This window comes from Anopheles stephensi, chromosome 3 (genome assembly GCF_013141755.1).
Source record: "Anopheles stephensi strain Indian chromosome 3, UCI_ANSTEP_V1.0, whole genome shotgun sequence".
Lineage (NCBI taxonomy): Eukaryota > Metazoa > Arthropoda > Insecta > Diptera > Culicidae > Anopheles > Anopheles stephensi.
In genome coordinates this window covers 21,988,791-22,007,390 of record NC_050203.1, presented here as the reverse complement: position 1 = coordinate 22,007,390, position 18,600 = coordinate 21,988,791, and the positions used below count along the sequence as shown (strand labels likewise).

Below are 18,600 nucleotides of genomic sequence, written 5' to 3'. Positions count from 1 at the left end.
ATAAAGTCGAATGAAATATTGCTAATTATTCAATTAAATCCCCCTCATTCTATCCTGTCCATTTATTTTGGCTTAAAGAGCTACGTAATAATTTTTGGTCACGCTAGGAATAACAAATCAGGCTCACAACATACACGATGTTCCCGGACTGTAACGGAACATTGGTTCGATGGATACTTGTTATCATGCATAGATATTCAGAAAAGGAGGAAAAATAAGAATAATAGCATTTTAAATCACTTGTTATAATGTATATTATCATGCTCTACTCGCTGTCCAGTAACAGTATTAAGGAACAATGGACAATGTTTATATGAAACGAGTTATGACCATACAAAAATCCCACTGTGCAATAAAAATAACAGGCCACAGTGCTGCACACAAAAGATTCTAGGGGGGGCCTTCTCGAGTCTTTTACCCAATTTTGCTATACTTACTTGCATCCGTTCCAGGTTCTGCTTCCTTGATGTTGTGAGTGTTATTTCGAGGGAATATTCTTCGTAGTTATAATTCTTGAACGCAGTGGTGGATCAACCTAGGCGCAGAAGGAGTGACCGCTCGGTGCCTCGTCGACGAGGTAAATTTTGCCGGTGTTACTCACAAACGAGTCACAATTAGAGGGGCCTCCAAAGACGAGAAGCCCCATTACAGAATACTTCATGGACGAAGACATGTTGATGAATTTTAGACTTCAGTTCTCAGTCAGTGCCTCCCTCTTTCAGTTACAAATTATTAACAGAAAATCGCCAATCTTGTTCTCAATATTTTTAAGCTCGACATCAATCCAAATGGAGACGGACCTACAGATATCGGGATGGTCAATATTGGCAAATGTTTATTTAAACCTTTCACGGCATGTGTGTCACTGTATGATTCGATTCGAACACATCGAATCGCCAACCATCGCCTTTGATTATCGTCGTTCCGCAAAACGCACGAGAAACCCCGATATACACACTGATACTATACAATGTTTCAAAAAAGGGAAAAATAGTAAAATAAAAGTTACGACAACGAATCACGCGGTGATCCATTTCGCTTTTACCCTGCAACACGGTGCAGTTCACGCACGACGACCGTTTTGCGTTGCATCTGTTGCATGCACTAATGTTAGAGAGACTCGACCGCAGGAAAAAAACCGTTTCTTACATACTACACAGCTTAGAAACTATACAAACTATAAAAAAATATAGAGCAATTCCGTGGCGCCTTATCGGTTCAAGAGAAACCAGTAAAGCAAAAGTAAGCTAAGCACTAGGGCTGGTAATTGGTAATCCTCCGCATGTTGGTAACAGGGATTCATCGCACACTCACAGGAACACACACACATACACACACAGCGACATAATCACTATCCTTTCATTAACCCTTTCTAGGGTTACAGTAGAATAGGGTTACCAGCTCTCTCGATATATGCTCTTGCTTACTGTGGCGCGAGTTATTATAATTAAAAAAGATTATTAGTGGAAAAAAGATGGCAAAAATACACACACGCAACTTATTGACGATTTTCGCAACAAGCAGCACTCTGGCCCCACTGGCACAACGCTTAACTGATTCGAAGCAGAAAAAAAATTATACTAAGATGCTTTTTTTTTAAATAATTAATTTTAAAATGAGAAATATACAAAAGTGTGCCTCAGCTGGTGTCAAATGGCGGCTCGTCATGAGGAATAGAAGTTTGCTAAAGTAAAGCAGAATTGATTGAAAAAGTGAGTGCAAAAATCAAAGCTATCCTAAGCACAGTCCAAGCTGTTATCATTTTAGCTCCCGTAGCAAGGTGTTGATGGTCCCTCGCGGAGGGGGACGAGAGGGACGATCGTTTTGCCACGGGGTTTGCAAATAATCTCTATCAACTCTACACTCTATAGCGTGTTTCGGGTGCTACTAATTTTAAACAGATTTGTTCGATGCTTGATACTGACTCGGGGTGCGAAAGGGCATCTCAAAATGTCTACAGTATCGTCTTTTGGCGTTCTTACTAATCTCACCGTTTGTCGTCGCTAACGCTGAATCTCTCGCTAGGTTACTTTTGTAGGCAAAGTATAATGCTAAATTAAGGGCACTAGCAAGACATGATGGATTGGACAGATGTACCCTGCTGCAGGGGAACCCCGTTTGCTACTTATTTGGCCGGTCCATTTAAGACTAGAGTCCACGATTAGACACGCACATGTGTTAAGCCATTGCCTGTCGCAACGGTACTATGCAGTTAGACCCCTTGCAACTCATCTACAGAACCAAAGAAACGTCCACCCAAGGCTTACGAGTCCTGGTACAAAACTGGCACCGCCGCAGCTACCGTTCTTGCTGTACAGTACTGTACAGTGGAGATGATGTTACGACCCAAAACGCAAAACAATAAAGGGCTTAACACACACACACATTCACTCAAAGCATAACTAAAACATAGTGCCTAGCAGTAGTAGTTGTCATGTAAGGAGAGAGGTCCATCGAAACCGTTTTTGTTCCCCCGTTTCGTTGGGTGCCCGTGTATCATTTCCGTGCCGGTGTCCTTTCACGTACTGTAAGTCGTCAGTCTTCCTTCACGTACGCTCCTCCATTAATGTCCTTTGATAGGCGTTTTGTCTGGCCGGCTGCTCTGAGACCGTCGTCTGCATTGGCCAAAACCAAATTCACAGCATTGGCAAGCGCGAAGCAAACGGCGTGTCTTCGTCCTTCGTCCTTGATTCGTTTTGTGAGTACTGTGTGTCTGGGACAAGAGGCACAGCGCATATAGCGTGTGTCCCAGAGTTCCGGATGGTTCTTGGTAGAGTTGTATGCTTTACACACGCACACGCGTTTCGACATGGTTCCAATGTCCCTTCGTTAGTATCCTTCCTCGCTGCTTAGTCCCCGTGGTCTTAGAATATCGGTACTCGGTCCCAGTACTGTGCGTCCAGTGCGTGTTCAGCAGTGTTCAGTTTTCGATCGCTTCCGATTGTTTCCTCTCCTCACAGTAGTATCTTCTCCACGTCGTAAAGTATGGTGGTGGTCACGGCAGTACTCTGCCGTTGCTAGGCCCCTTGTCGTGTCCTGGCCTCTTCGTGTTCGTGATGATGTTCGTGCAGAGGCAGGAAATGTGGGGAAGGAATGATGATGATGATAGCAATAGTGTGTAATGGCGGCGCAGGCAAGGTAATACGTAACGATGTGTGATGCAACATCAGTAAGTGATTCGGTTGTCCGTACCACGCAGTTGGATGTCGGTTCGTTCGTGCTGTTGTTCGTCCAGAGTGTAGGTCCGGAAGTGTCCGTGACAGAATAGGGGTTGGAGGGGGGTGGGGGGGTTGGAGAGTAACAGAGCAGAAGCAAGCAGAGGAAGATCTTCGTCCATCTTTTCCGATCCACCGTGTCCCAGTAGATAGAGAATGAAAAGGATGAGAAGGAATGCTTGTGGTCCGTCGGTGTGTAGCAGCGGGTTGCCATAGCAACACAGTAGAACGAGAACACATCGTCACATAGTTTTCGTTTTTTTCTCTCTCTCTCTCTCTCTCTCTCTCTGGTTGGAACAGTGTGAAACACGCGCCTCATCTAGGTGTCTGATTTGGATGGTTCTTGGTGTGTTTTGTTTCCGTTTTTTTGGTTGTGAATTCAGATTTCTAGTGTGTCCTCGCGTGAGCCAGCAGCTTGCGTATAGATAGTATGCGCTGCGTTGGTTTGTTTTCGCTTTTCATGTCCAGCCGTTTTTCTTCGTGCACGTTCAGATAGGTCCAGTTCTCTAGTAGTTGGTAGTGTAGGACATCTGGAGGGTACGGGTTTTGTTTTGTTTTGTTTTCGCTTTCGGTAGTTATATTATTCAAGTAAGGTAAGCTAGGTATGCTACAGTAACAGTACCATTATATCGTATGCTCGTTTAGTTCGTTATTCTTGTTTTTTCCTCTCGTTCTCCCTCTCTCGTTCTCTGTACCGGTTTGTTCAGTGCGTCTCTTTTCTTTGCGTTAAATGTAGTGTATGAATTCTGTGGAAAACAAATTAGTTAGATGTGTTAAGAAGGTCGGCCAAAATTAACGGTACAGGTGCGGTAAAACACAAAACAACGTACTGAATACAAAACAACCATACGCAAGAGCCATGATTTGATGGAGGTATAAGATAATGCAAGCGCTTAAACATGTACAGCGAGCGTTCGATCCGAGTTACCTGGTATTATCGTAGCTGTAATCCGATTTATATATTACATACAATGACCGTTGACAAATGAATATGAAATGAGGAACAAATGAATATTCCAATACTCAGAGGAACGATATTGGCGACAGTTTAAAATTAAAATCTTTACGATAATATGGTCGATTATAAGTAAATTGCTTGTGACCGAAGGTGCGATTATTTTCGTCCATAAATTATTGGTTTGAGCAAACGTACATGAGAGATTACGGTGGGGAATAATAACCCTTATCCCTTCTCGATATCTCAACCCGACGACCATTGATTAACAAATTACTTATTTAAAACATCCGTTTCGTTAAAGTCACTTAAAATATCATCAAACCAGTTTTCAACTTTTCAAATACTAAAAAAAATTAAATGGGGGACAAATTCAATTACAAATCAAGAAACGTTAGCATTTGGCGAGATTTTGTGTGCTTATAATATGGCACCAACTGATTCAGTTAACAGCGGCTAAAAATGTTGCGTGTTCCATTTTCAGAGCGAACTAGTTTAAACATTTTCTATATCACAGATAAAACGATTCCTCTGAATCCATACCGGGCATGGAATGAATAATGCTATCACACGATCGGCCAACATTACCAAGAACGCCACATCCTTTGAATCTCGAACATTTAACAACAGAATTGTTATCATTCACACTCGATTTAACAATGAGCTAGTTATCAAAACACTGCAAGAAAAAGTATAAAAGCTTACCTGCATATAGACTCTTGTTCTGTACACATCTCGTCTTCTTCTTCCCTCCATGGGCCCCACATTGCTTAAAAAGGGTAATTTACTCGTTTTCCATGCGCTCATCGTGACGCATCCTTTTCCGTCGATCATTGCTTGGTTCTTCGGCTTCCAATACCTACAAAAAAACAAAAACAAAAACCCACTGTTACCATTCTCTGCACGCTGTACAACCGCAAAAAAAATGACGCAGACACACCTTCAACCGGACGTTCAAAATGTCCACACCGTGCAGCAGCTTGATCGCCTTCTTCGCCGACTCCTCGGACGCGTACTTGGCGTAACCGCAGTTCTTGTTGGGCAGCAGATACACATCGATCAGATCACCGAACCGGCAGAACGTTTGCTTCAGCACGCTCGTCGGCAGCGCCTTCGGAATGCACACGATAAAGCAGCGCTGGGCAACCTCCGCATTGGCACTGGCCATCGGCTGCGGTGGCGGCAGCGGCACACTGCAGAAGGCCGCCTCACGATCTACGGCGAGGGAACAGGAAGAAACAGGCGTGGTTAGCGGCGCCCCGGCACGTGCCGCCAGGGTCGGATCGACCTTCATTCCTCCACCCCGGTTACCGCCACCCATACCACTTCCGTTGAATGGTTCCACCGGACCACCGCCGACTCCTACTCCTCCTCCTCCGCCCACGCCCACCCCAACACCTCCTCCGCCCATCGTGCCGACCGTTTCGTGTCCGAGTCGGATGATCAGCCGTTCGCCAGGCGGATATTCCAGACCGTGTATCTTGTCCCGGGCGTACATTGCCGACTGGCTGTTGTTGTACACGACCGTGGCCGTCACGTTGCGATTGTCTGTGGGAAAAGGAGATTTTTCAGTATGAGTTTGTATAATGCCTGACAAGGTTCGCGATTACAGATAGCAACACTGTCCACATTAATTAAACAATTGCCGCAATCGCTTATTACTGTTGAGCGATTGCTTAACTGTTAATTGTTTAACATTACTTACTGAAATCATTGTTTATCTGGCAATAGTCCAACCCGGGAATGATGTCGAACAACCGCCACAGCTGGTCCTGATTCAGCACGGGACTGCACAGCACGGTCAGCATCGTTTCGTTCGCATTCTGGACCATCGCACTGTTGGCGCCGTATCCGCTGAATGCACCGAAATCATTGCCACCTCCACGCCTATCTACCGCTCCGCCCGCCCCAGACCGCCTATCATTGCCACCCATCGCGGCAAAGCCCATCATTGCTCCGGCTCCACCGCCGCCACCACCACCACCACCACCACTACCTCCACCACCGCCTCCACCCCCAACGCCGCCCGGCCCAACCCGCCGGTCGTCGGTGAATCCGTTCCCGCTGTTTACAGCTCCACCGAACACGCCGGCCCCACTACCACCGCCGGCTCCCACACCACCACCGCCACCCCCACCACCACCACCACCACCTCCTGCACCTCCACCGCCACCCCCTCCAACGAAACCACCAAAGTTTTCGTTCGACGAGACGGACGCGTTGCGCGGTGGCTTCGGTTCCGCAAACACTGCCTTATACTTCGGGTCGCATCCTTCGAACGCTTGCGCTGCGTGCAGGAACCGTCCGAACTTGACGTACGCGAACCCTTTACCCTCCTTCGTCACCTTATCGCGGATAATGGTGACCAGATCTACCGTCCCATACTTCCCAAACTCCTCCCGGAGCGCATCCTCCGTCATGTCCTTCGGGATGATGACGAACAGTCGGAGATACTTTTCCTCCTCGTTTTCGGTCTGCTTGCGCGAACCTTGCTGCCGGTTCGCGGCGACCAGCACCTTGATTGGGCGCGTATTGTCCCCGACACATTTGCCATTCATCTCCTCGAGCGCGCGTGCCGCGTCGGACGTTTTCGCATACTTTATGTAGGCAACACCTAGCGCGCGGGAAGGAGAAAGAAAGAGAAAAAAACGAGAGCAATTATAGATTACGATCGAAGCAAACGGTGAAGCTAAGCTGAAAACGGCGAATATGTCATATCGAAGAAGGCGGGTGGGGTGAATGCGAAATAGTTGTCTGTGTTTGCATGTGTGTGTCGTCGTGTGCCTTTTAGACCGACGAGGGTGGTAACAAGCGAAAGCGAAAAGCGACAAAATGTGGCCAACGAAAGGCTATCATGTAAGTGGTTCCGATTTTACCGAAACCACCCTCGTAACGCCGTAACATTGCTTTATAGCATGTACCGGAAGCACGGTTTATGGGCCGCACTATAGACAATTGTTCTCCCATTACATCAATATATGCGCGGACAGTTTCACACACCCCCTAAGAAAATGCTACCCTTTAGCCGAAGCGCAGCCACCAATGCACACACACACATACACAAACGCTGGTGCATAGAAACAATCGCACGCGACTCGCGCTGCTTCTGCACACTATAGGGCGCTCACGCGTTTTGGCAAATACCTTTTCCTTCGCCCGTCGCCCGATCCTTGACGATCCATATTTCCTCGATGTCGCCAAACTTGTCGAACTGTTCGCGCAGATTTTCCTCGGTAACGCTCTTGCTGCAGATGATAAACAACCGTGACATTGGCGGCGTGTCGGCGGAGCTTTTCTCCTCGGTGAAATTGTTGCGGCTCGAGCCGCCCGAACGTCGTTCTGCCATGATGAAGTTGCTGCTTGGCTTGCCTGCTCGCTGAAACCGCGTGTAGTATTATGGCCTTCTTCGCTTTTCGGTTTCTGGTAGCGTGTGTTTGTTGTGTGGTTGCTACACCTTCTAGTCTTTTCCTTCCACTGCACCACCAACCAGCAGCAGCGCCTACTGCTCTCAGTCGACGCTACCCACGAGCCGAGGGTTGTCTCGGTTTGGGTGTGGGATGTTTTGGAAGGCGCGTTCCTTTTTCGTTCGCTTTTTGGCCCGTTTATGCCTCACAAATAACAACAACAACTGTTCACAGGGACAAACACACACGACGGGAACACAGGACGGAAATGAACGTTTACATCACATACAGCAGGGAACGTAACGAAAATACAGCCGCAGGGAAAGCCAGACATCAAAACTTTGTTCGCGAATAGACACACACACAGACACGCGCACACAGGCACACTGACAGCTATGTTGAAGGGTGGCTTTGACGGCTACGCATCAAAACATATCCACACTAGGATTGTACGTGGTAATATTGGACAAAAAGTGGGAAACTGTTGTGTGATTTAAAAAAGAATTTTGATTGCCGAGCAAGAACATAATTTCCATTCCCAGAAGTGCACAGTGCTGGGCAGAAAAATGGTTTATTGCTCACCAAGCCGGTTTTGATTGGATTCCAGCCCATATTATTGTCCACTTGTCTCATTCTGATTTGCTTTTTAATGCAGAATAATAAAAAGTGTGCTGAAAAATATAGAAGTTATGCAAAGAAATTAAAGCAAATTGATTTGAAAAAAAATTGATTGAGAAAAAGAGATTTAAATCAATTTATATTTACATCCGACACCATTTTAAATCCCAAATATAAAACGCCCAGCTGTCATTAAAAAGCACCACCCGTGTAACCCTTCGTGCGCCTACGATAGAGAAACGCAGAGAGTAAACAAAAGCGGGCCCGCGTGAGCATTTCGTGGAAAGTGCACTCAGCTGTTCCTCTATTGCCCGTTCTGGTGTGTGCGAATCGGAAAAAATCTTCCTGCAGTGGCCTAATTTATTCGTTCCCAGGAATTCAACGGTAAACTGTGTGTGGTTTTTGCGTGAGTCTCGTGACGGTGTAGTTATAGTTCTATCAATGAAACGTATCGCCGCCAATGGTTTTGAGCGAATAGCTCAGACTTTAAACTGATCTTCATTTTTTCCGTCGAAATTACCTTTTGTGAAGATTGCACACATCGTCGTACGGAGCAACCACTGCACGCAATCGTGTCTCCCGGTTTGCTCTCTCTTTCCGTTTGGTCGTCTGGCAGGTGTGACGCGCTCGCTCACTCTATCACAATGATCGCTCTCGTGCTCGCTCTTTCTCTTTTACACCTCTATTTGATTGAAACGCTCCACCAATCCAAAACCGTACGGTGTGGACTACTCGGCCGAGTTTTGCCTAGCACACACCGTGCTTTTCTCTTGGTGCGAATCGTTCGAGCTGGTGTAGTGAGAATTTTAAGTGTCCCAAGTTGTACCACATACACACTATATCGCATCAGCTGTGTCTTCCCTTGTGCGTATGTGCGAAGTGCATTACTGAAAAAGCAAGTGTATCGGAATTTCCTACAGCGAAAACTTTAATCAAAAAGTGTTCTCGATTGTTGAGAAAAAACCGAAAAGCGAAAAGAATAGGCTAAAGGTGTGCGTGCTGCATGTGTGATTACGGTTTTTTGCTACAAGAATGGCGGCCGTTGTGATGTTCTTCCTCTATTCATACGAGGCGCTCGATGTCACTAATTTTGACAGTACACCACAGGCACCGTGTGTTTTTTTCCTAGCTCGATAATCAAATGGCTTTTCCATTGTTTAGTGAATGAAAAAAGCAATGCCCCCTTTGTGTATCGATATTACCGTACAACAATTTTCTTCATCCTTTTTTGATTGGATCCGTTTCCTGTCAGCTACAAATTAACCAATTTTCTACACGCACGCACGCACTTGGATGTGAGAGCAAACTTTTATCAGCAAATTTTCCAACTCCTTCACTCTCGTTATGTCTCGCTCTCTGTCCCTCTCCCTTCTGTCATTCGATACGCGATTGCTTTCTCTTTCATTATATACCCAACCCGAGCGATAAAAATCTTCTCAATCTAGTAGCCGAAATGTGTGTGTGAGGGCAATTGTGTGATAGAGAGAGTGAACGAACGAGAGAGACAGAAGGAACGAGAGTGAGTGTCGATAGGAAAAACTGCCAAGCTGTAGGCAAAAATCGGGAAAAGTCGAGCAAGTTTTCCTCGCTCTCTCCGGTGTGCATCGTACGTGAGTGGGAGTTTGACTGTCACTTCCGTGCTAACACTACTCTAGGGAAAACGTGCGTGACACTGGCTAAAAAGTGCGTTACAAAAAACAGAGCAAGGGTAGAAAATCCTTTTATATCAACATCTATTGAGCAGAAAAATACGCGTCTTTAGACGCCGTGAAATGTGTTTAGCTGAACCGAACTCTTAATGTGTGTGCTCTAGATGCTTCTGTCCACCTGCAAAATGACCGATCGGGTTTGGTTATCTTCCCCATCACAGATTAGTAATTGTCTTTCTTCTTTCTTTCTTCCTTTGTGGCGTTTTTTTTTTTTCATTTCACAGCGATCAAATCCCCAAGTGTTTGCATAGTAGTGTGAGTGTTTGATGTGCTTCTTGTGCGTGGTGTTTTAGTGCTTCGTGCTGCAAAAGTGCCGTGTATTGTGTCCTAGCCAGTGAGTGAGTGTGTGAGTGTTTTGCATCATTTCCTACCAACGAAAAGGTGCAAACGGAAGTCGGGTTTTCGTTGCTGTTGGCTGTGTAAAAGAAAAATAGAAATACACAAAAACACACGCACACACATACGCAAAAGAACCTCGCGTGTGAGAACGAAATTTGTAGTAAACGCTGTGCTAATACTACTACTACTACCACTACTACTATCCAGTTCCAGTTGTGCGAGGATTCCCGTTTCCGTTTCGCTCCAATCTATCGCCATCTCTGTCGCTTGGCGCGCTTCCTTTGTGTTGTAGGCTTTCCTCCGAGACGAGTAAGTATTTACCGCTCCCCCCCCCCCTCCATTGCGTGTGCGTTACTGTTAAGATGTTATTATGTAAATAACATTATACACACACCCACACACAATCCACTCTTATCAACGCAGTAACACCTTTTTCTCTCTGTACAACACATATCCTTTTTTATTGGTTGTTTTCAGTTTTTTTAAGGATTTCTGTTTGGTTTTCCCTCTCCAACGGTCTGCCCCATTTTCTCCTACCTCCGCCAAATGCTAAACTTTCTCCAACACCAACCCCGTTTTGCGTACACTGTCATAAAACTTAGCAACCACAGTAACAACCTTCCGCCTACTTCGCTGGCAGGATGTTAGGCCAAAGACGGGTTATTCGCAAAAAAACCCGAAACTCAGCACGTTTACATACATTGATCAGATTCTCTGTGGGGTGGAAGAAATGAAGCAGAAAACATTAAAAAGCGCATTAAACAGCGACCTTTCCCGGTTGTGTGTGCTTAATCGAGAGTAAAGCACATTTTGCATCGCACATTTTAAACAACACTTAACCTCCCAAAATAACACCTTGCCACCACCCGCGAACCCCGTTCTTCCTGTCGCTTTCTCACACTGTCTCGCTCACTCACACGGCGCGGTTTTGCATAAGGAGTAAGGGTTTTACTGCATCCTGGCGTTTTACTTCCGGTTTGTTTGTTTGGCAATTTGTTTGCCCAAGCATCATCTCACCGTGTAACTCTTCTGCATAACCTTACAGCGGCTGCTGCCGACATTGGGCTACGGTACGGAGTTTCAAGGTGGCGCGTACGAGGCGCCTTCTTCTTGGCGCATGTAACATACATTCGCCGGGGTTGCACCAGTGTATGCTCACACAGGGACCGGGAGGTTTTGGCAAAAGGATTGTTCCTGTTTAAAAACACACACACACACATGGACACGCTCTCTAATGAGTTTTCTTGCTTTTCTACCGGTTTTATGATGTTCCCTGTCCCTATCGATCTTATTCCGTTTCCCTTGCGAGAACTGCAATAGAGAGAACGTAGCATGTGGTGCAAAAATTTGCTGATGGTGGTGACCTCGGGAAAACAGGGCCTCCCGTCCGTCGTAGTTTTTTGGCAGTGCTTGGACGCGCATTATAAAAAGGGGTTCCACGTACTGTCCTTGTCGCCTCTCGAATTACTCGATAGCAGGCCGAAAAGTGCATCTGGGAACGGTGATGCTTATGCACGCGCGTAAGGCATTTTTTGGTCAACACTGGGCGCACAGTTGGACGTCAGCGCAAACTTCGAAAGGTGGGTTTTTACGCGACCGGAGAAGCATAAAGGCTGTACACAAGGAAGACATACATACGGTTCTTCCTTGAGCATGTTTTTTTGTTGTAAGGACGCAGGACGACACACATGGGAACGATGCGATGCGTTTGCGAGAGCCCTAAACGCGGCAGATCGACATTCTCACACTGCTTAAAACGTGCGCCTCCGTGTGCCATCATCTATACCTTCAGGAAAACAAGAAGCTTACTAATTGCTTTTCAATTGTACGTCATTCGAGAGCGGAACTGAGCGGGCAGGTCGGCCAACGAGAGAGAGGGGAAGGTTGGGGGTTTTTTGTCGGAAAAGTTGGATGTTTGGTTTTTAATTGTCCTGTTGTCTCTCTATCCGTAGACGGTGGTGTCTATCCGTTTTTTTTGTGTTGCTGTCGGATGCAAATATGAAGACAGATCCTTTATGTTGTTTGAGGTCCCTTTAAATATGGACAAGCAAACACTGTTAGGAAGAAAAACGGTGAGAAGAATTTATGCCTAAGATTTGTTAATTTAGCTCGAAGGTTGAACAACACTACAGCCAGAAATGGGAGTCCATTACCTCGTGGCCAAGATGAAAAAGTAGAGTAAGAATATCTGAGATGATAATCAAGGATCAAGGACAAAACTTGGTTTGCTCGTAGAATGCTCTAGGAGCATCCCTAAATCTATGTTGTTGATATGGCTGGCAATGTGGCTACGTGACTCCAACCCTCCGTATCGAAACAGCAACTTCTCATTCAAAGTTCCAAAAAGGTAGCTTCTTCCAAAGAATTGCGTAGACCCACATTAACTGCTGAATCTTAAAAATGATGAGCAATGTATCTCTTCACCCAAATTTCACCTGACCTCTGGTGTAGGAAACATGTTGCTACAAATGTGCGTTTAACACGCACCTGATCTTTGTTGCGAGAGTTTGACCCAAAATTAATTCATACTATGATACACATTCCGGTGGCCAGCTTGCAATCTGCCGACGTGCAATTTAGAACGGAACGCTATCAAGCCCCCTATAATGGACCTGTCACATTAACGTCGTTTTTCCTGTCGGGTGTGCGTGATTTGCGATTGAATGCTCCCGATACGTGCCGGGGTTTGGTAACGTACCCACGTCAGAAAGCACTGCAATGTAGTGGTGTGGCGTGATGAGTTGTATTTTATTACATATTTGCCGAATTTGCTTCAATTTTTGGCTTTATGAAATGGTAGTTGTTTAAATTGTTGAGCCTTCTTTGGGGATATTGGTGGTACGATTGTGTAGATTGTGAATATTTCAAAAAGTATATTTAAAGTAGGACTGCTTTTCAAGAGACTTCAGTGAGAAACATGTGATAAGAACGTTAAATTGGAAATAGTGAGGCAATTTATGACTTTATGTGCATCGAGCATTAACACAGCTGCTCACTTCTTGAAAACATTTTAAAAGTGGTCAGAAACTGACGACGAAAACAACAGCTTTACTGCCTGCGATTTTTGTAAAGCCACTCTAGGCTTTATTCATAGATTTTTGTCAACCTCAATCGAAGGATCAGCTCATCGTCATGGTAACCGAAGGAGTATAGAAAAAAGTGCAGTTTTTTTACTAGAGTTTTTGCTTATGTCTCAGGATACTGTCCAAGAGCCTAGTGTGTTTTATACTAGTGTTGATGTACTTAGTCAAGATATCCAATCGTTCCAGGACAGGACCCCTAATACTAAGTAGAAGAAATGCAATAGCCTCGAACAGCGTTGCCATCACTTAGGGAAATAAGGTCACAAACTGATGCACCTTATAAAATTTTATAGAACTCTTAAATAGCTTCACTTACGACTGAAAGCTGCAGTAAATGGTGTGTACTATGAACTACTAACAACGATTAAAATTGCATGCTATCCTAATTCTAATCACCCTGACAAGGAAAGCGATATGCTGTCACATCATTCTTCCTGAGAAGTGATATAAAATCTCCATTAGAAGATGATGTAGCAGGGGGGACACTACATCTCCCGGCGTATCAATCTTACGCAACCTTTTAACCATCGGATGTGCGCACCGTGCAAAGGTGCAGTGAAATGCATCTAACGTCGTTTAGCCTAATTAATCGCCTTCACTAATGGACGTGGGGTGGAGGCTATGCTGGTGTGTGTAAACACACACACACATATATCATATACACTTCAAATGGATTACCGGTTCCTTCAAAACTGGTGACCTAGTTTCTTGGGTGGTCCATGCGCCACCTCGCCCGGGGGGTGAAGATGGTAGTGCATCGGAATCGAATCCCAGCAGAATTCCGGGATTATTGAACCTAGCGAAACTCACAGTGAAACCCGAGCAGATTTTTACGTACAGCATCATTTGAATCGTTTTTCCCTAGAAACAGGAATGATTATGGAAGACACGCGCTTTACGGATAAAGTCCATGGAAAGGCTAGCTTGTATATCCTTTTTGTGGCGTGCTTCTTACTCTTCTTTGCCACTTTCGAAATGTCAAAAGGCTGTTTTTGTTCCGATATTTTTTTTTCGAGTCCGTGCGTTCGGTGAGTGACATTTGCTAACGATGAGAGCGCAAGAGCGAGATAGCGAGCGAGCGTTGCGATGAGTTACCATCTAAGTAGCTCTCGCGAAAGAGCGTTTCTCGTGTTGACGAAGCAGGCGACGGTGGCTGCCTGCACGCATCGAAACCGACCGCTGCTCGTTTAGTACTCAGTTTGCCATTGTATCGACCGTATAGACCGTTGTGTTGTGTTGTTCCGTGTCGCGCCTTGTGTCCATCTACAGCCAACTCAATTCTCTGTGTGTGCGTGTTTATGTGTGCATTCGCGCAAGTGCGTGTGCCATTTCAGTGTACAGCTTTCCGCGTTTCCCCTAAGGTGTGTGAAAACACTAGCATTTTGTCTTACTACTACTTTTTCGGGAGGCCTCTTGATAAAAGTGTTCGTGCATGCGTGTGTGTGGGTAGAAAAATTGCACATTTCGAAAAGATATCCCTTATGACCGATGGCGGCAGCAAATGCTGGATATGGAGGACGGTGGTGGTGCCGTTGATGTGCGCTTTGTTTCCGTTTCGTTCTTCTTCTTCTTCTACTTCCTCTGGCTCCTGTCATTCCTCGGTGACAAATGTGAACCGTGTTTTTTTGCGTGGGCTTTTTCTTTCAATATGTAGCACCCGGTCCGTGAGTGTTACGGTGCGTTATTAGCTGCCGAGATCGCCTTATATGTGTGTGGTGCTGCGCTTGTTTAAAGAAGGCGTTTTTATTGGAGGAATTGAATTCATTTTGTCGTTTTTTTTTAATGACTGATGGCTGCTTTTGGCCTCTAGCCGGCCCCTACCGGTTGCGATGCGAACGAAGCGTTGCGACAGACAAACTAGAACTAGAATGAAAAAACAAAAAAACGTTACATAGTAACACATACTACTGTAAAGGTAATTTCTCACCGAAAAACAGACGTCAAAAACAGTCAGAATTTTATGTCACTCGTGAAGGAAAACAGAAAAAAGATAAAAATACAGGAAAAAACGGTTAAAAATAGCGAATGAAAGATAAACCGCGATAAATAATAGGAAACAATAATTAACACTAACTGTGCCTGTGGGTGACAAATTAGCTCGGAAGTGGTGAAGAAAATAGGGGCAAAACGGAAAATGTAGAGCAAAAGTGAGAGTGTAATTTAAGCTTCCCAAAAAGGCACGAAAAAGCTTCTTTTTTCCACCGAACGGAAACATCATTTTAGCGATTGAGATTGATTTTTGCTGTCGGCGACTACTACTGCTATTGTCGTTCGCCCTTTGAAGATTCGTTTCCAATCAGACTCACACACACAAACTGAAGCTATCGGAAGAGGAAACACTTTAATAGTGTTCCGCAAAGTCCGGAAGTGTGATGCAAGGTGTAACAAAACGGCAACAAAACGTTTCTGGTGTTGTGGTGGTGGTGGGATGCATTTGATGCGTTTACCACAAACACCAAACGTAGCAACATCATCATCATCATCAGCAGCAGCAGCAGCAAGCTTTCCTTTCGCTCTCTTGACGGTTTTCTTCTTTGTGTGTATGGTTATGCTCGCGGTGTTTGTTGTTTGTGGCTCAGGTGAAAGTGAAGAAGAAGTGTACGCTGCGAACAAACGACATCGCAGCATCGCGTGTGTGAGTGTGTAGATGTGTAGGCATTTTGTGCATGTGGAGATCAAGATAACAAAAAAAAAAACAACTAGAGAAAAACGGCGGAGCAACAGAAAAAAAAAAAGAAACGCGAGTAACCCTTAACGCGGTGCCTGTGAGTGAGTGTGTTTCTGACGAATGCGAACATGTGTCGTTGCTATGGTGAACCCGCTCCATCCACACTCCTGTGTGCGAGTAGAGAGATTTGTCTCGCATTTGGCAGCAATTGTCTGCTTCCACACAGGTCAGATTTGAACATTTCCAACGGCCATTTGCCCTTAATGTGAACACCTTCAATGCTGGATGGGACAACATTTTCTATAAGTAAATTTTATCCTTTCCACCTTCCTAATCACCTTCACACCCTATCCATCTATCGGCTATCCTACTTGCGCATGTACTGCCGTTGTTTGACTGCAGTACTACACTACGTTTTATCACTACCACTCTGGTCGGAGGTGCTATTAGAAGATAGAAGCTTAGAAACCTACTGCCGGTTGCGTGTCTCTCGTGTGTAGTAGTTACGCTCACACCAATACACGTGCCCCACCAGACGGGGGCAACACAGCAGCTGCTGAAAATGGGAACTCTCTGGATACGCCATGTGCATTTTATTGCCGCGTTTTTGCCCTTTTTTCCCCTCCTCACTGTAAAGCGACAAAAACAGCCACCGACCCGACATTCCCACTGACACAACAGCGAAGAGCGGCCGGGTTTGGAAGCTTAGGAAATCAAATTTGTCATCTATCGGGTTGGGAGTCCGGCACGATCGGGCGGCGGGGGTGTTGTGCACATGCAACACAGGTGATGTAGATCGCGATGACGGCAGAGCGCAATAAGAACCTTTTGAAGATGAAGCTGGCACACGAAGGGCAAATAATAAAATACAAAGTGGGAAAAAACAAAACAACAACACGTCCACCGTACAATTGAGCAGTAGAAGTAGTAGCAGCGGCGGGGCGATTCGAAATTGTGGCTGCGTGTATTGCAGGATAGATGCTTTTAAATGTGGCGTGTTCAAACCCTTCGATGAACAGGACGGTAAAGCAATGTACTAATTGATTTTTAGTGCAATAACTCCATTTTTTAGTAGATAATGTTATGAGCAGTTTGAATTGAATTTCGTGGAATTAGTCTCTTTTTGAGGAGTTTTAATAACTGAAAAACTTAAAGCTAGTTTTTGTTAAGTCTAACAAAAATGGTTAAAATCGGGGCTCAAATCTAGATGAAAGGGGACTGACTATCCAAGTACGTGGTTTCAAAAAGTCTTGTAAGGCATTAGTTCACCGCCATGATCTAACAAAGCGTTAAGTGAATTATGAAAAAATGGCACATTTTAAGGTCGAACTGCATTAAAAGTGTTTGGTTTTCTAATGTTACTGCCCATAAAACACAAAGTTCCTTATGGGCTATGTTTTGCGATTGGTCTTCTATTTATTTACTTAGCGACTTGCTAAATCCGTCTTGAATATTATCCGTATTGGATTCTGGAGAATAGTGTTCCATATATGAGATTCAAAAGATAATCTTGTGTGTATTAGACTGATCGCGAAGGACTGCGAATCCTACGACTAGGGATGCCTTCTAAAGTTCTTAGTCCATAAAATAATTCAATCGTTAAAATTGTGTCAAATCAAATTTCGTGCCAGTGTGCTGAGCTCTGTTGGAAATGCAATTAGTGAATTCACCTACCAATATTTAAGTTAGAGACCATAACGTTAAAAAAATTTAAAGTAAAAACAACTAGGTTGGAACTACAACTAGCGAACTAGATCTTCAGAATAGATAGAATCTGGAACAGAATCGATTCCTCACCTTTAATGATACTTACAATTTTGTGGTGCCCTCTAGCAGAATCGCCTAATATTGCTCTGACAATCATTCTCATTTTCACTGTCTTTAAAAGATTTTTTTAGTCTCAGATATCTACATAGAAGTAAAGTGCATCACATTTCAAACAGATTCTAACAAAGTCGTTTTATCAGTCAAACAACAATAATTCTTGTTATTAATTGTGATAAAGCACCAAAAGGGAACACTTCTCACTGTACGGTTGATCATTAAAAATGGTAAACCATGTTTTTGCCCTTCTTGACCTATCCTTGATTAACTAACAGAGACACTTAATATACATGCAACCTTCCCGCGAAGGGTTACCACACACACACACATCCCTTCCGTGTGGGATCCGAGTGCTGCTGCCGCTGCTGCTGTTTTCGTACTCGATCAGTGTGCGATCGCTTGATGTGGTGATGTCTTATTATTGTGCGACGATTTGGTCGCGTTGTTCTACCGCCCGCCGCCTTCACCGTCTTCCCTATCCCCATACCCTTCGCACATTCGGTGATGATACTCTGCTTATGTTTTTTCGTGTCAACCGAAAACAAGCGAATCGCCAGCACCTATTTTTAAAAATGAAATTAGCCATAAAAGCGTGCCAGGCGACGGCGGCGACTCGGTATACCTCGGCTAAAAGGTATCTAAAGTGGCAAACGGGCACCACTGCAGGCGGGTGTGTGGCCAGGAGAAGTGTGTGTGTATGGCCAAAAAATTCGAAGATACCGATACGAAGATACGAAACAACAGAGATCATAGAGGGTTGACAGCAGTGGAGGGTGCAAGAACAC

The 18,600-nt window shown here is 44.9% G+C and overlaps 2 protein-coding genes across 19 annotated transcripts in view; one reads left to right on the top strand and one right to left on the bottom strand.

Moving 5' to 3' along the window:
• The window catches only part of LOC118512931 (protein boule), a 120,963-nt gene that overhangs the window by 60,903 nt on the left and 41,460 nt on the right, over positions 1-18,600 (top strand). For 2 of the 17 annotated variants that reach the window (XM_036058098.1, XM_036058089.1), the window contains exons 1-2: positions 8,917-9,056; positions 10,126-10,549. The exons of 1 other annotated variant lie outside the window; for it this stretch is intronic. The gene's annotated coding sequence lies outside the window, so the exon portion shown is untranslated. 14 more of the 17 variants (XM_036058102.1, XM_036058099.1, XM_036058106.1 and 11 more) reach the window with 13 other exon arrangements.
• LOC118512918 (RNA-binding protein 45) lies at positions 810-7,972 on the bottom strand. Of its 2 annotated transcripts, XM_036058068.1 has the most exons (6): positions 7,315-7,971; positions 5,876-6,784; positions 5,494-5,718; positions 5,111-5,385; positions 4,876-5,029; positions 810-3,961 (listed from the first exon to the last, which is right to left on the bottom strand). In XM_036058068.1, exons 1-5 carry the CDS (start codon positions 7,514-7,516, stop codon positions 4,955-4,957), a joined length of 1,686 nt encoding a protein of 561 aa, XP_035913961.1. In that variant the 5' UTR covers positions 7,517-7,971; the 3' UTR covers positions 810-3,961; positions 4,876-4,954. The 2 variants fall into 2 exon arrangements, with proteins under 2 accessions (XP_035913961.1, XP_035913960.1); XM_036058067.1 differs by having other exon boundaries at positions 5,111-5,718; positions 7,315-7,972.